The sequence below is a fragment of the Onthophagus taurus genome, chromosome 5, assembly GCF_036711975.1.
Source record: "Onthophagus taurus isolate NC chromosome 5, IU_Otau_3.0, whole genome shotgun sequence".
Lineage (NCBI taxonomy): Eukaryota > Metazoa > Arthropoda > Insecta > Coleoptera > Scarabaeidae > Onthophagus > Onthophagus taurus.
The window spans coordinates 4,236,152-4,258,583 of NC_091970.1; the positions used below are offsets into that span (position 1 = coordinate 4,236,152).

The window sequence follows — 22,432 nt, forward strand, 5'->3', positions numbered from 1 at the left end:
GTAACATCGATAACGTAATGTTTATCGGTTGCAACATAACGATTTTTGCTCGGTCACGTAAGATTCGAGTGTCTTTATCTTATTAGATTTAGAAATAAAACATTTTAATTTCACCGTATTTATTTAAAACATTTATTATAAATCTAAATAATTTCTTTTCTCACAATATTCTTTCATCGGATAACAATAAATCTTGATCATCTTTCTTTTTTAGCATCTCCAAATCGGTGAATGTGGGATCCTTAATCGAATCTTGCGTTAAACTCGTCGAGGGATTTGCATCCGGAACTAAATTTCTTAAATACATCGAAACTATCGCCCATGGGAATATCCATTTCGTCCAGAAAACATATCGGAAAATCGATGGGATAAAAACGTAAATATCTTCCCTTAATATTCCTTTTACAACGCGCTCCGCGACATGCGTTAGTTGTAATTTTGATACAAATCTGGCTTTTACATCGTTAAACATCCCCGTTGATTGGATAAAATATGGACAAACAACGGTTGTTTTTACACCTTTTATACCTAATCAAAAAAGGAGAAAATAAAGGTAAATATTTATTTATTTTGTGAGAGGGGAAATAGATCAAAAAGTTATCTCCTGGCCAACCCATACAAGTATCTAAGTATTTAGGACTCAACATTTAATGATTTATCGAAACAAAATCAAGTAAATAAATTTTAATTATTTAAAAAAACAACTTTTTTATAGATTTCCTTAAAAATAATTATTTTAGTTGACAATAGATGGCGATATCAACATAACATAAAATGAGTTGTCATTTCTTGTAAATTTCATGGTAAACTTTATATCGTTATAAATATCAATGTTTTACTTATTTCGTTTTTTAATTATTTATTGTTTAACAATTTATCGATTAAAAATCAATTAAATGATTGATTTCAATTAATTTATTTAATAATAATTATGTTTTTCAAATAATCATTTCAATTGACAATATGGCGACATAAAACAATCTAAAGTGAGTTGTCACTTGTAAAATTTAAAGTAAGATTTAACCCCTTTTTTAATTATTTATCATAAAACACTGTTCGTTTTCATAAATTAATAATTATTAGTTATTATTAGGTCATATTTTGGATTGTACCAATCATTTTCTAATTGTTTAAAAACAATTAATATTTTAAATATTTCTTTAAGAATAAAATTTAAGAATTTAAGCATTTACGAATACTTTAATCGCTATTATTATCAATGTTTTAATTACTTCTTTTTTAATTATTACGTCTTTAATAAATTATCGTTAAATAATCAAGTAAATGATTAATTTTTTATAAATTTTTGAAATAATTGTTTTTTTTTATAGATTTCTTTCAAAATAATTATCCAAGCTCTCAATAGATGGCGGCACAAAACATAACCTAAAATGGGCTGTCATTTCTTCTCAATTTTGAGGTAAATTATTTTTTAATTTTTAATCTCTTTAAATAGTATTTTTTGTCGATTTTAGTATGAAAGTGTCTTAACAAGATGTGTAACAAATCTGTCTCAAAACCCAAGAAAATGATATTCAGTCTTTATCAAAAGAAACATCAAGGTAAGTGTATAACTAGATTACAATTATTTTTAAACATACCAAGTGCTTCCAATTCGACACGAAGTGCTTCATCAAAACCGACGGCTGCAAATTTCGAGGAGCAATAATCGACTAATTTTTTGGTTCCGGTATGGCCAGCCATTGAAGCGATAGTAACGATATGACCGTGTTGGTTTTGAATCATCTTTGGTAAAAATGCTTTGGTCGTCCAAAAATGTGAGATTGCATTAACCTCAAAAGTACGTTGAATAAGATGGTCCGGAGTATCCAAAAGCAAATACCCCGAAACCACGCCGGCGTTATTTATTAATATGGTAACCTAAAAGAAGTTAACAATAAGGTTTAGATCTTACACAATTTCATTTTCAAAGGAGAATTGTGAAAGAAACGAATTTGCATTTTGATCTTTTTGTTCGGTTGTTAATGAAATGCGTTAATAGCCTTATGACATTTGGTAGGCGAGAAATTTTTTTGAATCTGTGTCAGTAGATTCTTACTTTTACTTTTATTTAAAAACATAAACGTTCTCTTTTTTACCTCTCCGACATCAACAAAAATTTTTTCCGCAACTTTATACACATCTTCACGGTTCGTTAAGTCGCATTTGTATCCGTACGCTTTTCCCCCATCACCTTGAACCATTTTCACAGTCTCTTTAATACCTACAATTAATTTTTTATTATTAACATTTATTTTTTGCATTGGTATTTTCTAAATTCACACCAATTTGATGTTTTTTAGATAATTAACGAAAACTTTCTATACACGACATGGGGACACAATTGGGTTTTTTTTCTAATTTTTAAATGAGCATAAAACGAAGAAATGGAAGAAAGTGAAACGCAACTTTCGAAAGTTCATCGAACTTTGGCAATGAATCAGAAGACGATGAACTTGATTCCACAAACACACTCTTAAAATTACTTTTTTGCGTCGATTAAGACCATTTTGAAGCTTATTTAGAAACTGAATCGAGTTTAAATCTCGTTTTGTTACGTAATGATGTAGAATTTTCTAAGGTTACGACACTTTGTGTTACATCACTTAGATATCTTTACCAACCTTCTTCATTGACATCCCAAACGATGACGATTGCTTTTAATCGGGCTAATTTAATGGCTAAGAGTCTTCCTAAGCCGCTGCCTCCTCCAGTTATTAAAATAATCTCTCCAGCGATGTTTTTCTTTGGTTTATAAGAATTTGGGATGCACATTTTAATGATGGCGTAGATGATATGTGCCACAGATATCATCACGAAGCCAATTATATCCACGATTGATCTTAAAGTGCTGTAATCTGACTCAGAAACCATTTTTGTTGGAGGAACAACAACAAACTGTAAACAAAAAAATCGTTTTTCGTTTATAAAGGACTTTGAAACTAATAAGTATTATGAAATGTAATTGCGAAAAATTTCTATAACAAATCCAATGCCGAGCGTCTAAGTGAAAGGATTTACAAACAAGTATTCATTTTATTTTTTCAACGAGTCATTCACTTCTCAAACAAGGTTTGACACCATTACCTGACACAAAAAAGAAATAAAATTACAAGTTACAACGACATCTCCTCCTCCTAAACAACAAAAACGATTTTAAAAAATAAACTTGTGCCTTTTTTTATGAAATAACTTTCTAAACTCGATTAAGATCATTAAAAATTCAAATCATTCTTGTTTTTTGTAGTTTTTAAAAAGGCAATTTATATGCGTTTGTCGATTTATGCGTGTGTTAACAGCAATAAAAGGGAAACCTACGAAAAACTTTCCCTTTAACAAATTTTTTTTATCTAGCTCTAATTTAAAATTGTTAACAACAACAGGTTTCCTTTCAAACTTGTTACCGCAAAACCAGGGACGTCACAATAATTAAAAATAATTGCATTTAATAAAATTCAGATCGCAAACAAATTAAAACCAATTAAAATAATTACTAAAACTCACCTTTTACAATTTTATTATTAAAAATAATTCTTTAATTCGAGTACATTTTCGAAGATTGTTTTCGTTTAAATTGAACGAGGAAACTCAAACACAACGCGCGCTCACCACTCTGTATTGAACGATTCAAAATAAGAAAAGCACTATCCTTCCACTTCGACTCTCGTAGAAGTCGGTTATATCACTTTTATTTACTTCTCCCGCACTAACATTTAACGTTTACAGTTTCTTACAGTTGGTACACATCTGCGCAACCCGTTTTAATCGATTTTTCAATCTAAACTTTGCGCAAACTCCAAAAGAAATCGTTTTATCCCTACAAAACTCAAACGTCATTTTTGACATTTAAATGTCATTTTGAAGTTTAATCATTTTTAAATTTAATCTCAATATAATTTTTGTCAATAAAATTCGATTTTAATTTTTTTTATTTATTTATAAATAACCGGTTAAAATTTTCTTCGGTCTTATTTGCATGAGTTATTTTATAGTGCAGTGAAAGCACGGCTTTTTTTTTTTCTTTGGAAATGCATTACATTCACGAATGCAATTGAACTACATAAGTTTGCTTTTAAACGTAAAAAATAAACGTAGTCACGTAACTAAAATAAAAATGTTAAAAGAATTAAAAATGAAAGGAAAGGAAAAATACTGAAACTTTAATTCGGAATTTTCCGAGGATCATATTTCATTTATTATGTGTTATACCTTTGTTTATAGAGAATATAGTTAGCTCACGAGATAGAAAGAATTGGCAACCCATAAAAGATTTAGTTTTTGATGTCGCCATCTAGCGATTAAATCTGTTTTTATTTTTATATCTTAACGAACAGTGTTCCATCTAGGAGTTAAATCAGATAATAAACCATTAACAATTCCACATCAAAATATTTTACAGATGCCTACAATGAACTTTAAAAAAAGCAAAATTAATCGACTGAATATAAAATTAAATCAATAGTAAATCGAAAATTGTAGGTAATTAAGACCATTCTTATCGCGTAAGTTCAGTTATGTATGTACATTGGTATTAATCTCGGTCGGCGGCTCTATCAATCAATCGATATTTCGATATTTCGTGTTTTTAGGTTTTAACACTTTTAACGAATACATCCGGGGCAGGCGCGTATGGGTGTACTGGTTGTTTACTGCACAGGGACGGCAGGAAAATACAGATTCGCATTTTGTTGAAATTAAGCAGGATTGACGATATGAGTACATATACAAATAAAATTAAAATATTTTTAAATATAAAGATTGTTTATGTATATTGTTAGCAATTATGCGTTTTCTAAATATGGCGAGGTACGTTTTCTATCCCCTGATAAAAGTTCTAAATCGTCACCAGTATTAGATAGTTCGCCTTGTCAAAAGAAGTTTCCAAGTGAGTATCTAGAATTTCCGTCACCGAACTCCCATCATAGTCAGATACCCTGTGCTTTAAATAAATTAAAGGAAAAATACGATAAACTCAGACTGAAATGTAAAAATGCGAAGTCAACAATATAAAAACTAAAAAAAAGATTAACTATCACCACACTATCAAACAATTTACAATCCTGTCTAAGTGTTATAAAATATCATTCCCCTCAACATAGAACATTTGCGGTAATGCAATTACTACATAAAACAAAAGGCCACTGGACATACAATGAAAAACAATTTTCACTTAGTTTATATTATAAAGCACCAAATGCGTATAAACATTTATTAAGACAAAAAATAGTCCTAAAAAACCTTATTTCATGTTTAAAAATACGCAAAAAGTGTTTGCACTTTTTGATGCCCCTCATCTTTTGAAAAGCATACGAAACAATTTCTTTTCAAGGTATCAGAAGATTATATCATATTGATCAAAAGTCAAAGTCAGGGACGAGATGTTTACTCAAAATCTCAAACGCTCATTTATATCCTTCGCCGTTTCAGAAATTATCGGTAAAACTGACCGCCCAAATATTTAGCAAAAGCGTTGCGTCGGCATTAAAAACGTCAATAGCAACAGGCGAGCTAAAAAGTTCAACAGCTACTGACACTGCAGATTTCATTATGTTTATGGACAAATGGTTTGACTGTCTCAACAGTTGTACTAGATACAGTAGAAATCCTTTCAAATGCGCATTTTCCGATGCTTCGGAGGATGTATTAAATGTTTTATATGAAGCTATAATAGTATATTAAAAAACAAGTTTCGTAAGATACGCTTGAAATGCACGAATTCAAGTTGAAAAACGAGTGGCGAAGCCACGAGTTTTTTAATGAATGAGTGCTCTAATTGTAAGTCTTATGAAACGTGTTTTTTATGCTATTTTTTGTAATTCGCGTTTTTATACTTTTTTTTAACAAAAATAAAGTAAATTTTGGCAATGTAGGGAAACAGGTATGTAGCAGTTGGTAACACCGGAACACTTGAAAATAGAAACTTTGAATTGACAATTAGAAACTGTCAAAACACAAAATATATTTATCTGAAAAAAATTTTTGATATACACCTCCCAAAATAAGAGAAATTGCTCAGAGTCCATGTCCTCATCATTGTGGACCTTGTATTTGATGCTAAGAACGTGTTTAAACATCCGTAGACAAAAATTGTCACATTGACAACTAGAAAAATTAATGACCCAATGTCACCAACTTGAACTGGTTCCATAAAATGTTACTAAAATCTCATTACAGCATCGGATGCTGTAAGGAGTCTCATTACAGCACCCGTTTGAGTACTGTTATAGCTTCCATTGCCGTAGCGAATTACAAAAACATATTTTCACAATTAAAAAAAAAGGATAAGAAAAGTAATAAGTTTACCAGACCTCCCTGTTTCGACGGGGTTATTCAAACGGTTCAGGCTGTTTTACAACTTTATAATGAAGAAAAACGCAAAGGGAAACAATTTATAATAACATCCCGATTAAATCAAGATATTATTGAAAATCTTTTTTCAATTATCCGACAACGTGGGGGTTATGCCAGAAATTCGTCCGCGCAAATGCTTCGCCTTACGATCAGGCAGATTTCTATAAATAGTTTGTTAAAAGCGGAAGTGCAAGCTAATTGTGAAGAAGATCGAGCCGTGTTTTTATCTACAAATGAATATGTAGCAACAAGAGACTCGTCGGTATCTCCAATGGATATCTCAGAGTCTGATGAAGATAATTCGGAGGACGATTTGCAGGAAGCCTCAACATGTGAGGAATTTAGCATCCACAGTACATTGGAAGGATGTTCATTGGCATATTTTGCGGGTTATTGTGCAAAAGTTCACATTGACGAAATTCAGTGTGACTGGTGCCGAGAAATTTTGTTGAAAGAAGGTGAACTTAGTAATTCTGATGAAATTCTTTTGTTTCATAAAATGTACAGAATCAACATTAACAATATGTCCTTAAATGTACCGTCAGAAATTTGTAAAAGTATTACGTTCACATCGCTAACTCAATTTAGATTATATATTCACAATTGTCTGTATAAAAGATGCGTCAGAAACGTTTAGTTAAAAAAATTTTTAATATCCTACAAAAAAAAAGTTTGACCACCACTTTGTAAATTACGAAAATCACTTGGAGTCTTTTCTGGATATTTTAGTCAAAATACAGTTATTTTCAGAATGTAAGAAAGTTAATTTATTAAACAAACAAACCAATAAATCAGAAAAAATGAATATATTGTCTCATAATTAATTTTTTTATTTTTATGTATAATAAATTTTTTCTCTCAGTTACAGCTTTGTTTATAGAGAATGGTTACAGTCATCATATTGTATTATTTCAACAAATCAAATCCATCCAATCCATACCCTAATTTCCCTATTTACATTTTAACTTGTTAAGGCTCCTTAACTGTGTGATATTTATTTTATCATTTTATTCTGCTAGTTTAATAAATTTTAAGTAACATTATTTTTAAAACTTTACTGGTGAAAAAATCAATAACTTTCAAAAAAAAAGTATTTATTTATTTATTTCTTCATTGATAAAACACATATTTTTTCTCGTATTTATGTTTTCCATAATACATAAATCATTCTTCAAGCGTTTTTGGCTATTTTTAATTGTTATTGCTCTAAGAATATGTTTATTAAACACACACGAGGTGATCATAGTCGGTTAGCCAGTAGGAGAAACATACTATCCTTTTCTGAATATTCGTTTCTCTCTCGAACGAATTTGTTCTGTTTTTACGGCATTGATTTATAGATGGCATTATTTCACAATCTGTAAGTAATATGCTACTACGTCATATTTAAGAAGTTTAATACAAAGTGCGCCACCTCTGGAGAATATTATCAACTAAAAACGTGGAGTCAAATAAAAGCATTGGATGAGCTAACTATATACTCTATAAACAATGGTTATACTTATTGAACCGGTTAATATTTCGGAGGATTAAACGAATGCTTTTCATTCCTTTAAAAAATACTTTTTTAATTACCATTTCTTTATTGGTTTTTTATTATAAAAATGTTATTAATTAATTTTTAAATAATTATTTATTATTGATTTCTTTCAAAACAATTAGTTAAGTTGGCAATAGATGGCGACATGAAACATAACCCAAAAAATACTTTTTTTGACCTTATATGTTTTTAATTATGATTTCTTTCAAAATTATTTCACTTTAATAATTTTATTATTATTTTAATTATTTAATATGAATTATGTTTATTTAACACTTTTTTTTTTATTTTAAAGCACTTTATTAATACTAGATGGCGCTAAGTCACCAATTTCTTTTATCACATATTTTTACATTTCTTTTTTAATTATTATCTTTCCAATGTTTTTTCGATACAAAATCGAATATCAATACTATTTTATTAAATAATCTTTTTTTTTAAATTATTTTAATACTGTTATCTCATCTAACAATAGATGGCGCTACAAACATCATCATCTTAAATGTCATTTTCTTTAAGTACCGTTCTTGTTTTATTAACTTATCCAGTGATTACCACGAAATCCGAGATCGCTATGAATTTTCTATCTAGATTAAAGGTAATTACGCGTTTTAAGCTTTCATTTCTCGTCTTATTTTATTAAATTAATCGTAGGACAAAAAATAATGAAAAATATAGTTTAATGATGTTACTCATTAGTTACCTACATTGTCCACAAAAACCATAAGAACAATAATTTTTAGCTTAAATATCTTTGGGAAATGAGAAGAAAAAAGTGGCAAATATACATTTAAAATGTAACAATAAACTTTGAATTTAATTTTTTAATAGGAATTAAAGTTTTGCATCGAAAAATTGATTGTATCAAACCCCCAAATTAATTTGCTGGATCACGTCAAGGTAAGAGCACTAATTTTAAACACGTTTTATTAAACATTTATTTCAATTACGTTGAATTTTGTTATTAAAAATAAATTATATATGTTTCCATACAAATTTGAGGTTAACTAAAAGCAAGAAGATGTTGGTATGACTGTTTTTATGTTTGATTCACAGGTTTGATTCTAACTTCACGATTATTACCTGTCAAAAGTCAAAACTAAAAGGTTTTATTTAACGATTTATTTCACATAAAATCTTAATTAACGAGATAGAAAATGCATTAATAATGAAATTAACAGTATTTATTTTAATTGTGTTAATGTGTAACCGCGCGGTAAGTTTTGATTTGATGATACTTCACGCAAGCGATATAAATGCGGAATTTGAAGAATCTCCAAATAAAATCGGGGGATTCTCTCGAATCCTTCAATACGTTCAACAAAGAAGAAATGAATTTGAGAGTGGAATTGGTCCCCCCGTTTTGGTTTTTATGACTGGAAATTTTTTTGGGGAAAATATTTGGTATTCAATTCACCGATGGAGAATTGTTTCCGATTTTATTAATTTACTTAAACCCGATGCTATAGTAAAAGCAAAAACATTATATAAAAGTATTCTTAAATCCTTTTTTGTTAGGCACTGGGTACCAGAGAATTCAGTGATGGTCTTGACGATTTAACTCAATTTATAAGTTCTTTGAAATGTCCCGTCGTTGGAACTAATTTAATCGTTAATGAACGATTACCTTTATACAAATTAATTTATAAATATGTTACGTTTGAAATTGATGGTAAAAAAATTTTAGTTTTGGGTTATACAAATCGAGGTTATATAACATCGAGAGAAGTGGACTTTTTGGATGTGGTTCAAACGATTAAAGATGAATGCAGTTTAATTAATAATCGGAACGATATCGATTATGTTATCGCAATTGGACACGCACGTTACGAAGTGGATAAAAGAATAGCTTTAACCTCCGATTGTGTTTTAATAATCATCGGCTCTGGATCAAATATGTTAATGTACAACGGAAAGCCACCTTTGAACGATTCAAACCACGTAACGAGTTCTTATCCTTCAATAATAAAATTAAGTGATGATTCGTTAATTCCCATCGCTCATAGTTACATTAATGGAAAATATTTAGGGGAATTGATTGTGAAGTTTAACGATAATAAGGAATTAATTGGAATTAAAGGAAATTTAATATTGATGGATAAAAAAATTAAACAAAACGAAACCGGATTAAAATTATTAAATCATTATTTAGACGATTTAGATAAAAAGAAACGAAAAATAATTGGAAAAACCTTAACGAGTTTAGATGGAATCTCCTGTTCGAAATCGGAATGTACTCTAGGAAATTTAATAACCGATGCTTTTTGCGATTTTAAAGCAACACAAAGTTCCGGATTATATTGGACAACAGCTGCAATTGGATTAATAAATAGCGGCTCAATTAAATCGAATTTAAATATAAGTAAAGACGGAAAATTAATAAACGAAGCCTTTCTTTACGAAGCTTTACCCTATCAAGAACAATTAATAACTATACGAATTTCAGGTTTAACTTTAATTAAAATTTTAGAACATTCAATGAAAGGAATCGGGTCAAATGCCTTTTTGCAAGTCTCCGGGTTAAAAGTTGTTTACAACGAGATCACCTCCCCGCCTGAAATGGAAGTTTTAGTGAGATGTGCCGAATGCGAAGTGCCCAGTTATCAACTTTTGAATGTATCGAAGATTTATGATGTGGTTACCACGAAATATTTGGTTGAAGGCGGTGATGGGTACACAATGATTCCGAAGAAAAAAATTACTTATAGTACGGAAATTATTAATTCGTTGCAAGCTACGATGAGATATTTGGAGGATTATAAAAAGGTTATTTTACAGCAAGAGGATCGACTGAAAATGTTTACTGTAACCATGAGAAATATGGGAGTTTATTTAAAAAAAATTGGAGTTTTTGCAGAAATTTTTGTGATCTTTCTATGTATTTTTTATTAAATTAAATCATTTTAATTTTAGTTCCGCGGCAGTTTTGCTGCCGAGGTATGAGTGTTAAAAAAAAAATAGTGTAGCTTTCTTAATTGTAAATGTATCATATAATTGCCGACGCAGCCAAGCTGCTGAGGCAGGAGCGTCAGGACTTAAAAAACAAAGGTTTTACTCATTATGAATGTATTATATAATTGCCCAAGCAGCTAAGCTGCTGAGGCGGGAGCGGGAGTACTTCAATAACGGAGGTTTTCTTCATTATAAATGTGTCATATAGAGATGTGCGGCTAAACCCGAATGTTTCTAGTTCTAGGTCTAGTATTAGTTCTAGTTGTAATTGTTATTCAGCATTAGATTGTGGTATATTTTTATTGAATGAAAAGTAGAACTAACACTAGACCTAGAATCAGAAACATTCGGGACTTCACCTTTTCCAAGCAAAACTTTTGCTTTGCAAAACTCTCCAATGCCTGTACTATTAAGCTATGTTGCATTTTATATGGGACAGCGCAAGTCCATAGTGGGTTCGTAACTATGGTTATTGCATTCATATATTGCGAGTTATATGAAATTCCTGGTATAATTGCCAAAGCAGCTAAGCTGCTGAAGCAGGAGCGCAAGTACTTAAAAAACGAAGGTTTTACTCATTATGAATGTATTATATTTTTGCCGAGGCAGCGTTCGTTTTTTAAGTAGTCGCGCTACAAGAATATATATACATTTGCAACTAAGAAAGCTACACCTATTCCTTTTAAACGCTCATTCCTTTGCAACAAAGTTGCCTCGGAACTAAATGACACAGTTATATTGAAAAAATCTCTATTATTTGTTTCTAAAGTGCTTACGCTTTTGCCCCAATAACACAACCACTTCGATAACATATTGACATTTATATAGAAGAAAATGTGATTAAAGATTTAATTGGAATACTAAACGTAATACATACATGTGAGCTATTTTGTTACCATGTAAATACAGAACACAAATAAATCACTGTCAGATTTTCATCAAAAATTTCTCGTTAAAAAAAAAATAAAAATGGATTCTTTGAAAGTAACAAGAAACTACGCTTTGTTAACATCGAAACAAAGCATAACATGCGACGCCCCAATCCGAAAACAAGACGGCCACATCGGAAGGTTCGAATGCAGCGATACGGACTCGATGAAAATCCTCCAAATGACCGCGGTTTGGGCGGGCAGATTTCCCCAAAGCGGATGCGGAGGCGAACGAGACAAGGACACGGTGTGTTTCGTCCCGGCCCCCGGATCCAAAATCAATCAAAGTGCGATTATGGTGGATGAGTACACTTATATGACCGTTATGGATTTACCTTGATAAAAAGAGTAATTTGCTTAATTCGCTGACTTTTGGGAGATATCAATAAAGAGATCCATTTTTTATTGGAAATTTTGAAAATGTTTTTATTGAATTGTGCGTCTATTTGGATTTGTGTTGTTTTTAAATTAATTTTTTCAATAAAGATTATAAAAAATGCTAAATCATTTCCTCCATGGAAAAAACAAAAAAAATCTATGTGGTGAACGTCAATTTTGATTGTGTCAAAATTTTTCGCTTGGGTTTTATCGTTTTTATTTTACCTACTAAATGATCCTGCAAAATTCCGAAATTTACATTAACATTACGAAAGCGAGAAGATGAGCGTGTGCGATTACAGGAGAAGCTCCGAGACTATGCTTCACAAAGTGGACTCTTGCAAGTCAGGAGTTGACATCGTCGATGACCAGGTTACGATCCAACTTTGTAAGAGTGCTTCCGGCCCTATTCAACAACCCGGCGAATTTTCTGTTGATAGAACCTTATCGAATTCTTCGCCAAGAACCAAAAATTTATATCGATTCACCTTAAACGAAAATCTCCTCACCATGAAGGTTGGTATTGATTGATTTTTAAATTTTTTGTAACAAGCAAAATTTAGGTAACCGATGATAATCCAGAAACTCAAGAACCCATCAATTCTTCACCGCCCAACAATGATGAAATAAAAGAAGAAATTAATGAGGAGGAGGAGAAAGCTTCAGAAGAAAATAACGCTAAAAATGGTCAAGATATCTCAAAAGAATTAAAACAATTATCCAGTCAATTATCACTTTCTTTGCAACACACCGAGATAAAAAAGGAAAAGCAAAACGAAAAGGAAAACGAAAAGGAGAACGAAAAAGAAAATGAAAAAGAAAAACTTTTTCCATCCTCGGATCATTTCAATTTAAGATCGAGATACCCACACAGCTTCAACGACATTCCAAATCAAAGTTCGTTTCAATATCGTTTCCAAAAACAATTTGATGTACACAATATCAGATCAAACGATATCCACCCATCGGGAAATCGAAGCCACGGCGATTTAAACTTAAAGGCTCTTCTTCAAAGAGAAGATAGCTACTTAAAATCGTTGCGATTAAACGGCGATTTACGCCAAAAATACACCTACATGAATCGCCCTTACGGAATTTGGAACCACCAATACCAAATGAATCCGAAACGAGAACACTTCCAATCGTTAATGAAATTAATGAAAATGTTTAACCCCAAGAATGATAATACCACGACCAAGTTAAATAAATCGACTGAAATGTTTGATTCGACGAATCAAAACGGTGATAGTAAAAGCGAATTAAAAAGTATAATAAACGATAAAGTTGAGTTAAACGAAAATGAATCTCGAATGAGTAATGAGTCGATTGATCCGATGGATATTCATCGATTAAAAACGGCTTGCACCTCGATGTGTAACCAATTAAACGAGATCCACACCACTATCAGTTACGTTCATGGTGATCTTAAAAATTTAATTGCGACGATATCCCCGACACCTAGTATGTGTTTAATGGAAGAAATCGCGGAATTAAGAGAAGCCTACGAGGTAACCGCCAACAACGATAGGAAGCGCGATATGCAAATGAGACAAATCGAGGTGCAACTTCACGATATTTGTAATAAATTGGAGAAGGTTGATTTTCCGAAAAAAAAGAAATTTTTGTATACGTACCTTTTAGTCCCGGTGCTTGGTTGTGTTGCGTTATGCACTATTGCTTTATTGGGCGATGGGAAGCGAGAAATTCCGATTGATGTCGTTGCTTCGACTGTGATGGATAAAGTTGTTAACTGATTGAGTTTTTTTTTTGTTTGTGTGGAATTCATTTTTGTTAATATTAAATCGGTGTGTACGGTTGGAGGTTTGCTCTAAAATGCTTCAAAAATGAATCATCTATAAATTGTACGGGAAACATGGAATTATTCCTTTGAAATAAAAATAATTTGTAAATTTTCTGTGTTGAGAAAAGCTTCATTATTTATTTTAAGTATTTATGCATTTGTCTCAGCAGCACAGCTGGTTTGGTAATTAATTAACCAATACATTTGTGTTGAATTGAGTAAGGTTCTTAAAATTCTTTTAACGGACTTGACAACAAAAACTAGAGCTAACACTCACATTAGATCTATAAACATTCTGGTTTAGCCCTGCGTCTCTTCGGATAAACCTAACGTTTCTATAGTCGAGCCGTCGAATTTGTGCAGTGATAAATCACCGTGACAGGTAGGTAAATTTCTCACATCGAAGGTCGCCCTGTCCGGATTCGTCAAAGTAAGTGACCACACCCCTCCTGGGGGTAGCGCACTGAGCGCGTTACTGGGGACAAAAAAATAATAAAAGCCGCCGACGCACTGTGAACAGTATTCAAAACTTCTTATCTGACTGTAAAGGAAGGTTTATTCTCGTATAGTGTAGCTGCGCCTTATAGACCCTGGCGGGAGTAGGCGGTTACATAACGAAGGAACCGACTACCCCTTTTTTTGTAAGTACCTGTCACGGTGATTTACCACTGCACAAATTCGACGGCTCGACTATAGTTCAAGGGTTGGTTCAATAAAAATAACCTAGCGACATCTATCATTAAATAGTAGAACTAATCCTTCTAATCGAAAGCCCTCTTTTGCAAGTAACCAATTAATTCTGCTAGGGTGAAACAGATGCCGCCCAAAAATCAATTTCTTTTTTTTTTCATTCCTAAAGCAATAATTATTATATTACTTTATTAACTTCAAGTTGGTTGTTATTAATTCTAATATTAAAATTTTTTTCTGATTTAATTAATTTTATTGTACAATATATTTTATTGTACATACAGTATTTCATCATACGCGTTTCATTAATTTCAAAGGCAAGTGAAAAATTATTTATTTATGAATTCGCTTTTATTGAATTTGTTTCCTAATTTTTTTTGCAACACGAAAACCATCCCGTGATTTTGTAAAGGGGCTTATCCACGGTCAAGCATGCTCGTCATGTATGCTGTTCAGTCTTTGATGTAAGAAACGGCATTTCTTATATCAAAGAAACCGTCTCATGCAGCCCCATTCACGGTCAATCTTGCATGATAGCTTGCGATGGTCGTCATGCATACATGACCCTGGATAGGCTGGTATAATTGGCATTACAAAACAAAACTAACCTTACTGTCATAAATAAATTTCATAGTAACAATGTCAAATAAATCAAATAAAAATTTCGTTAAAAAAATATTGACATTTAATAAAAGATTTTTATAAAAGTTTAACTAAAAAAATGGGAAATAGAATTAGTCGAATTTTAAAAAGATTATTTGATTACCCCATCAAAAGAAAACCGATTTGTTTTTATCGCCAAGAAGATTTTTCATCAACCGGAGAACCTTTACCGAAAGAAGAACAAGATACCCACGGCCCTTTAACAGAATACGACAAACTCGTCCAAGCCTTTTATAGCCGATTACTAGAACAGCGAAGACAAAGTCGCGAAAATGAAGAGAAAAATCGCCAATACAATTTACAAAAAGTGATGCAAAGATTTCCGGGTTGGAACGAATTGACAATCTCAAATTTGCACAGTTTGTTCTTATTGTTCGACCAAAATTTGAATGGGATGTTAAATTTCGACGATTTGTACGAATGTTCTTTAAATTAAAAAAAAAATTAAATTTAATTCATTTTAGTTCTGCCGTTCTTGAAAGTTTAGGCGACGAAAGTTCTTGCGAATATAGAAAACAGAAATTTGACGAGACCGATATCGATATGGACGGATGGGTTAGTTACGATGAATATTTAGAGATGGTTTATAAATTCAACAAACAAGAAGGGAACGAATTAGTCGGACTCGCAAAGCTTTGTTACGAAATAGCTGAAAATATAAAATTCGTTAGCAGCCTTTCAGTCGGGGAACAACTTGAATACGGATTATTTTAATTTTAATTCATTAAAATGTTTTAACAAAGTTTAAGACGATGTTTCTAGTCTTAAAACTCTTAATTTCCCTTGATCCGCCAAAATGCAAGCTGCTTCATTTTGACCACCGCAATATTTCGAGGAGGAGAATACGGTTAATAATTTAGCTTTTTGTTGTATCTGGAAAATATTAATTTTTTTTAATAAAAAAATACAGTAAAACCTCGATATAATGAACCTCGTTAGAACTAACAAAATGTTTGATGTCATATCCAAAAACTGGATAAAAATGAATGTCCAAAATCAAGGACGGAAGTTCTGCTTTTAAATGTTATTATCTTATATTGAATTAAAAGTGGAACTAACACTAGATATAGAACTAGAAATACTCGGATTTAGCGCCACGTCTCCTGAGAGGGCTAAACCCAAATGTTTGTAATTCTAGTATTAGTTCCACTTTTAGTTCAATAAAAATTTTCAATAATCTAGCGTTGAATAGAAATTAAAACCAGAACAAACACTAGACCTAGAATCTTTCTAGTTCTAGGTCTAGTGTTTGTTCTAGTTTTACTTCAATGAGAATATACAACAATCCAAACTGAACAACTAAAACTAGAGTTAAGACTAGCATTAGAAACGTTCAGGTTTAGCCGCCGAAGGAAACACACGACATAACCTATGTTCACGTCGTTTGAAATATCTTAGGAGTTGTTCAGGTTATAACCCTAATAAATCTACAGCTTCTAACGAAGTTGGCAAATTATTTTGGAGGAAATACAAATAACATACAAAAGTATGAATTAAAAGATGTACAACTAAACCCGAATGTTTCTAGTTGTAGTGTTAGTTCTAATTGTTATTAAGTGTTGCTTTGTGCAACAATATTAGAAATTTTTCATGTAACAGACTTTTAGCTATATTGAGGTTGTACTGTATTATTTTTAATTGATGAGGTTACATTAAATCCAGCTCCTGCAACTTCGTGAGCCCTAATTAAATGGGATAACCCATTCGCATTCAAAAATCTTTCCAAAGCTTCAACACTAAAAACGTGGGCAGTCCCTCGTCTTATATTTGTAGCAAAACCATCATTTGACATTAATTCCATTGCTGTTGTATCATTAACAGTTGATTTTCTAAAACAAAAATTAATCACATTTAGTTAATTAATTTACAAACATCTTACTTAACAGGATCATTCCACATTAATTCCCAAGCTAAGGCACTTTCTTGGTCTGGGCACCTTAACGGAACGGGGATTTGGTTGATTGCATTAATAACCGGGCAAAGATACGGAGGTGGAATGCCACCGTGAGTACAAAAAACTTTTCTGTCGATTGTTGCAGCTAGCGGCATACAATCGAATACTTTATTCACAGCCTCAAACACTTCCTCTCCAGTTTTATTTCCAAATTTATTAATACACTCGCCGTAAAACGAAAATAATCGTTGAACATCACGAATTTCGTGATTTCCTCTCAATAAATAAATTTTTTGGGGAGTTTGAAGTTTGTAACAAACCAAATAAGTGATCACCTCTAATCCATAAGCTCCCCGATCGACGTAATCGCCCAAAAAAATTAAATTGCACGGACACAAACATGGCCCTAAATGCCAAAACACTTTTTCAAAACTAATTAAATCGGATAAGTTTCCGTGAAGATCCCCCATTACGTAAATAGGCGATTGTAACTCGAGCAATCTTGGTTCCGCTTTAATCATTCCTTGGACTTGCTCACAAACTCCCATTAAATGTTTAGCGAACACTGCGGCGTCTAATAAGCCCCAAGTAAAACTTGATTTTCCTTTCGAATAAGTTTTTTGCTTGTTTAATTGGTGGAGATATCGCAAACTTTTTAATAACTCGTTACTTGCCGATTCTTGGTTGAAAACAGTCATTGAAACTCTTCTTAATTGTTCTGGAGTCGATTTTTGGAGGATTGTTAAAGCCGTTGCACTCAAAGCAGCTTAAAAAATGATTTTGATTAATTAATTTTGATATTTTTTTAATTTAATTATTTACTTTGAGCGTTCCATATTTGATCAACATTAATTAAAGTTGCGCTTCGTTGTAATCGCACGATATGAGTTGCTAATTCATAACCTTTAGTTTCAACTTGAAGTTTGTATCCAGTTAAAAAACCTAAAAAAAAAATTTTTATGAATCAACGAAAGTCAAAAAAATCAAAATAATCCCGAAAAAAAAATTTTTTTAGGTTACCTTCAGTTCCTTTTCTTTTAATATCCGGGGGTTCTTGCGCTTTAAATTTAAGTTCTCTTCGACTATAAAAATAAAATAGGATATGAATCACAAATAAATTATGAATACAAGTTTTTTTTACAAGGTTTGTTGCATGTATTGTTGTGCCGTTTTTGCTGATCGAAAAATGTGAGATGTTCCTCGTATCTTTAGTGTACCAACAGCAACGAGAAATGCCGCGACCGTTAATTGGCTGTTATTTGAGAATCCTAGATGCCTAAGAATAATATGGGTTATGAACATAATTAAAATTGAATTAGTTACTTGTAAATAGCATCAGCGTCCTTCATTTGCTCCGCGACGTCCGGTGGGATACTCTTCGACTTTCTCATTACTCCTATAAATTGGGCAAATTCGCTTACGTTTAAAACGTTGTCACAATCTCTATCGAAGAATCTAAAAATGTATCTACATCGAAGCTCCGCCGGTCCACCCCCATGAGATGTATTCGGGTCAACGGCTCCAAGAAAATAAATGTATTCACGAAAAGATATCCCATTTCGATTTGCGACATCAGCTGATCTAAAAAAAAATTATGAATGGTTAATTATGGATTAGATTAATTATAAATAAATTACTTAAAAACCCATTGAGCATCTTCTCGAACCCACCCCAATTCCATTATAAATCGTATAAAAGCTTGTTTTCCCATATACACACACGGAAAAGACAAAAAAATAAATTCCTTTAATAATTGGGTTTGTACTAAAAATTTAACACGATTTAGCTAAATTATACTAAAAAAAGATAAACAAACTACATTGAGTATCAAATCCAGCCGATTCCATTAATTGTTCATAAACCGTTGAGTGGCCTGGATTAACTAAAATTTCCGTTCCGATTTCTGTGAGTTTTCCATTTTGAACGTATTCGGTGGCCCAAGGGATCTTATAGCTCGCCACAAAATTTGGTTGGACATGTTCCCTAATTGAGTTGTAATAAATAATCAATTCCGGGCTTCTTAAACCCGCCGATTGTAAAAGTTTTATTAATTCCGAGTCGTTAACCCAACGAAGTTTTCCTCGAAACTAAAAAAAATTAAAATACAAATAATAAAATGGATTAACTCACTATTGGAAAGATTCAAGAATCATCGTGTGGCTTAAAAATAGATGATTTTTTTTAAATCACTGTGAAATGGCTCAAAAAAAAACACGTTAAAAATAAAAAGAAAGTGCGGAAAAGTGTAGAACATATCGAAAAATCACAAAGTTACGATGTGACGTCACCAGCAATGTTAACCATGCATTTTCCTATTAAACGGGTCAACACCTAACCTACAAATTGTTTATTTTATAGCCACACACAAAATCAATCTGATAAGCTTCAAATTAAGTTATTTTCACTAAACTGTTTTTCCTAGGCTTTCGATGTATAACGACTGACTACCTGTCATTAAATAGACTGTGCGTCAATAGACTCTGTGTTAATACTAGAACTAACACTAGACCGAATCCTAACCCAATCCTGAATTTACAACCCACCCTCTACTCCATGCCCATGCCGACATTTGAGAAATTCGCACCGGTTTAAATGTTAATTAACCTAACTCAAAGTGAAATTTCTACACAAAATTCTGAAATAATTCAGTAAATTAGGTGTATCCGAATGTTACGTTTACACAGAGTGGACCCACCCCGTCTAAAAAAATATCTCGCATCTGGGTGACCAAGAATCGAGTGTTGTAGCAGCAATTTTTAAATCTGTAATGGAAGGGACACAGAAAGATATCACTCAACAGAAGAATAGTTTCAGTAAATAGTCTTCAGCCAGTAGTTTAAAGTGATTTTTCAGTATGTTTTACACTTTTCCCGTACTTTTTTTTTATTTATAATTGCTTACTAGAGTGATTTTCCGTCGATTAAAAAAAATTGTCGATTTCACTTTTAACCACCTAACTCACTTTTCCTTTGCACGCTTTTGATTTGTTCCTTTCATCGTCGGAGATAACCGATAAATAAATACAATGATACACCCATGTGCTGTTTTGTTGATCGGGTAAACATATCTTAAAGATGCGGTGTAATTTCGTGATTAAATCGTTTTGAAAAATCTAAAACCGAAAGATTTTAAAATCAATTAAAAATTTTATAAATCTTACGTCAATAATTTCCTTTGATAATTCCGATCTCCAATTATCACTATCGTTGACTTTAATGGAAGGTATCCAATATTCGCTGGTTGTACTTTCAAGAGCTAACATCATCGAGTGATCAGCTCGGCAATAGGCAATAAAAGAAATAACATTGGATATATCGGATATCGCACGAAAAAGAGACATGATTTCTAATAACTGATTTATTTAAATGTGTTTGACATTAATTAACCTAAAAATTAATGTCAATTCAAAAAATAAGATTTAGTTTTCATTATTTTGTAATACACTCACAACTTAAATTAAAAGAAGCAAAAAATACGTCAAAAAAATTATACAAATTCATAAATCAAAACTTCGCCACACCAAAATATCATCTTGAACTACTAGAACTAGATCTACTATGTTTTCGGCGTCTCTGAGGGGGGCTCCTCGAATGAGGTCTCCTCCTCGGAGGGCTTCTTCTTGGAGGTCTCATCGGTGATCTCCTCCTAAATCGCGGTGGGGTTCTTCGGTGAGGTGGGGGTCTCCTCATATGCATTGGCATTGGGCTTCGTCTTGGGGGTAAAGGTCTGGGTTTTGGGATTAAAACGGGAGCGGCTGTTATTTCTTGTCCATCGATTTGTCCTCCGTCCATATGTTTCATTGCGTTTTCAGCTTCATCCGCATTATTAAATTCAACGTAAGCATATCCCCTCCCGATGTGAGGGTGAATATGATCCTTCGGAAACTCAACGTGTTTAATCATCCCATAAGTGCCAAAAATCTCCATGATATGTTCTTTCGTAACCGTTCGAGTTAATCGTCCGATATGAATTTTCGTCGGACGAGGAGTGGGTGAACGCCTCCTTCGTTTACGTCTTGGGGACCTCGAACGTGATTTCGAACGAGGTTTCGCGTTGGGATCTTTAGACAGCGGTTTTCCGGGTTCTTTTTTTGCTTCGTCTTTAATTATTTCTTTATCCTTCGATTTTTCTTTTTCACCGCCATCATCCTTAAGTTTTTTCTCTCGGCTACGCCTTGCTTGTTTACTTGAAGACCTTCGTTTTGGTCTAGTTCGGTTATTATCACTACTCGAAGTAGATGAATCGGAAGTTGAGCTACTCGATCTTGAGCTGGTGCTAGAACTTGACGAACTAGAACTCCTCGAACCCGAAGATGAACTCGAATCGGATGAACTAAAGATTAATCAATCAAAAATTAGTCAATATGATTAATTTTATTAATTACCTTCCGCTACTATCGCTGCTGCTGGATCCTGAAACGGTTCTTTTTCGACTTTCCCTGGATTTTTCGAGTTTTTTCTTCTCTTTATCTTCACTTTCCGAACCCGAATGTCGCGCCCTTATTGGAATAATACGTTAAAGGATTTTCATCTTTTTTTAATAAACTTACATTTTTTTAGGTAGTGATGAAGGAAATTATGAGTTTCACTAAAAAAAATCACCACAATACCAAATAAACATGATTTTTATCCACTTAAACCCATCACAACACGCTGACGCTAACCAAAAGGGCCGCACGAAGATAGCAACAAGCCAAATAGTAACTTGTAGTACCAACTTAAATTTAAGCCAGATTTTTCTTAATTTATTTATAACAAATTAACTAATTTGATTATTTAATTTCAGGTTCGGGGTACTATTCCGATTTACACCAAGACAAGCTGATATTATATAATAATCACTGGGACTTTAACCAATAAAATGGCACCGGCTGTAAGGAAGAATGTTAGAGAATGCGATAGAATCATCCCGTTGATATTTATGTACCCGGATGTCCACCAACAGCTGAATCGCTGATGTATGATATTTTACAATTACAGAAGAAAATAAAAAATATGCGAACAGTTCAATTATAGTATCGAAAATAATTATTTTTTTAAATCAAATAAATTTTTTACTACATAACCTCAAAAATTTTTAGTATAATTCATTGTTGCCAACTTACTTACCTAATAACAAATTTAACACAATTTTTAGTTATTAAACTAAAATTAATTTATTTTAAATAATTTTAATCGAAAATAATTATTAATTTTAATTGTTTAATTAATTTTAAATTATTCCTTAATAAATCG

General features: G+C 32.2%; 6 protein-coding genes and 1 long non-coding RNA gene across 11 annotated transcripts; 4 read left to right on the forward strand and 3 right to left on the reverse strand.

Annotated features, from left to right (window-relative positions):
• Positions 1-41: 41 nt before the first annotated feature.
• Positions 42-22,262, forward strand: LOC111426127 (uncharacterized). Of its 2 annotated transcripts, XR_011640344.1 has the most exons (5): positions 42-57; positions 215-376; positions 1,332-1,420; positions 1,476-1,562; positions 21,984-22,262. It is a non-coding gene; the product is annotated as an uncharacterized lncRNA (long non-coding RNA). The 2 variants fall into 2 exon arrangements; XR_011640345.1 differs by lacking the exons at positions 42-57; positions 215-376 and adding an exon at positions 539-553.
• Positions 103-3,821, reverse strand: LOC111426122 (estradiol 17-beta-dehydrogenase 11-like). 2 transcript variants are annotated; one of them, XM_023060496.2, is made up of 5 exons: positions 3,505-3,821; positions 2,625-2,898; positions 2,100-2,224; positions 1,602-1,881; positions 103-528 (listed from the first exon to the last, which is right to left on the reverse strand). In XM_023060496.2, the coding sequence occupies exons 2-5, from the start codon at positions 2,872-2,874 to the stop codon at positions 161-163; spliced, it is 1,023 nt and encodes a 340-aa protein (XP_022916264.2). In that variant the 5' UTR covers positions 2,875-2,898; positions 3,505-3,821; the 3' UTR covers positions 103-160. The 2 variants fall into 2 exon arrangements, with proteins under 2 accessions (XP_022916264.2, XP_022916265.2); XM_023060497.2 differs by lacking the exon at positions 3,505-3,821 and having other exon boundaries at positions 2,625-3,494.
• On the forward strand, positions 7,853-12,184 carry LOC111426126 (5'-nucleotidase-like). 3 transcript variants are annotated; one of them, XM_071195861.1, is made up of 3 exons: positions 7,853-8,791; positions 8,948-9,359; positions 9,410-12,184. In XM_071195861.1, the coding sequence occupies exons 2-3, from the start codon at positions 9,060-9,062 to the stop codon at positions 10,781-10,783; spliced, it is 1,674 nt and encodes a 557-aa protein (XP_071051962.1). In that variant the 5' UTR covers positions 7,853-8,791; positions 8,948-9,059; the 3' UTR covers positions 10,784-12,184. The 3 variants fall into 3 exon arrangements, with proteins under 3 accessions (XP_071051962.1, XP_071051964.1, XP_071051963.1); XM_071195863.1 differs by having other exon boundaries at positions 7,853-8,666; positions 8,723-9,359; XM_071195862.1 differs by having other exon boundaries at positions 7,853-8,489; positions 8,546-9,359.
• On the forward strand, positions 11,759-14,063 carry LOC111426121 (uncharacterized protein DDB_G0286591-like). The gene is made up of 2 exons (XM_023060495.2): positions 11,759-12,666; positions 12,714-14,063. The coding sequence occupies exons 1-2, from the start codon at positions 12,433-12,435 to the stop codon at positions 13,902-13,904; spliced, it is 1,425 nt and encodes a 474-aa protein (XP_022916263.2). The 5' UTR covers positions 11,759-12,432; the 3' UTR covers positions 13,905-14,063.
• Positions 15,304-20,538, reverse strand: LOC111426117 (uncharacterized). The gene is made up of 11 exons (XM_023060482.2): positions 20,359-20,538; positions 20,161-20,310; positions 19,018-19,285; positions 18,836-18,962; positions 18,522-18,779; positions 18,340-18,474; positions 18,219-18,280; positions 18,021-18,140; positions 17,184-17,964; positions 16,956-17,133; positions 15,304-16,177 (listed from the first exon to the last, which is right to left on the reverse strand). Exons 1-11 carry the CDS (start codon positions 20,536-20,538, stop codon positions 16,049-16,051), a joined length of 2,388 nt encoding a protein of 795 aa, XP_022916250.2. The 3' UTR covers positions 15,304-16,048.
• LOC111426125 (EF-hand domain-containing protein D1-like) lies at positions 15,363-16,946 on the forward strand. The gene is made up of 2 exons (XM_023060500.2): positions 15,363-15,718; positions 15,769-16,946. The coding sequence occupies exons 1-2, from the start codon at positions 15,363-15,365 to the stop codon at positions 16,016-16,018; spliced, it is 606 nt and encodes a 201-aa protein (XP_022916268.1). The 3' UTR covers positions 16,019-16,946.
• On the reverse strand, positions 20,541-21,988 carry LOC111426124 (RNA-binding protein S1). The gene is made up of 3 exons (XM_023060499.2): positions 21,748-21,988; positions 21,583-21,696; positions 20,541-21,530 (listed from the first exon to the last, which is right to left on the reverse strand). Coding segments are annotated over exons 1-3 (921 nt in total). The 5' UTR covers positions 21,750-21,988; the 3' UTR covers positions 20,541-20,725.
• Positions 22,263-22,432: the final 170 nt, after the last annotated feature.

Bases quoted from the DNA above. Each gene is read 5' to 3' on its own strand.
- LOC111426122 (XM_023060496.2), bottom strand. From the start codon at position 2,874: ATGGTTTCTGAGTCAGATTACAGCACTTTAAGATCAATCGTGGATATA. The intron at 2,225-2,624 runs GTTGGTAAAGAT...AATTAATTGTAG, and splicing joins TTGGGATGTCAATGAAGAAG to GTATTAAAGAGACTGTGAAA. The intron at 529-1,601 runs GTATGTTTAAAA...TTTTTTGATTAG, and splicing joins TGTCGAATTGGAAGCACTTG to GTATAAAAGGTGTAAAAACA.
- LOC111426126 (XM_071195861.1), top strand. From the start codon at position 9,060: ATGAAATTAACAGTATTTATTTTAATTGTGTTAATGTGTAACCGCGCG. The intron at 9,360-9,409 runs GTAAAAGCAAAA...CTTTTTTGTTAG, and splicing joins TACTTAAACCCGATGCTATA to GCACTGGGTACCAGAGAATT.
- LOC111426121 (XM_023060495.2), top strand. From the start codon at position 12,433: ATGAGCGTGTGCGATTACAGGAGAAGCTCCGAGACTATGCTTCACAAA. The intron at 12,667-12,713 runs GTTGGTATTGAT...AGCAAAATTTAG, and splicing joins AAAATCTCCTCACCATGAAG to GTAACCGATGATAATCCAGA.
- LOC111426125 (XM_023060500.2), top strand. From the start codon at position 15,363: ATGGGAAATAGAATTAGTCGAATTTTAAAAAGATTATTTGATTACCCC. The intron at 15,719-15,768 runs GTACGAATGTTC...AATTCATTTTAG, and splicing joins ATGTTAAATTTCGACGATTT to TTCTGCCGTTCTTGAAAGTT.
- LOC111426117 (XM_023060482.2), bottom strand. From the start codon at position 20,538: ATGTCTCTTTTTCGTGCGATATCCGATATATCCAATGTTATTTCTTTT. The intron at 19,286-20,160 runs GTGAGTTAGGTG...AATTTTTTTTAG, and splicing joins CAAAAGCGTGCAAAGGAAAA to TTTCGAGGAAAACTTCGTTG. The intron at 18,281-18,339 runs GTAAAAAAAACT...TTATTTTTATAG, and splicing joins CAATACATGCAACAAACCTT to TCGAAGAGAACTTAAATTTA.
- LOC111426124 (XM_023060499.2), bottom strand. The intron at 21,531-21,582 runs GTAATTAATAAA...ATTAATCTTTAG, and splicing joins AGCAGCGATAGTAGCGGAAG to TTCATCCGATTCGAGTTCAT.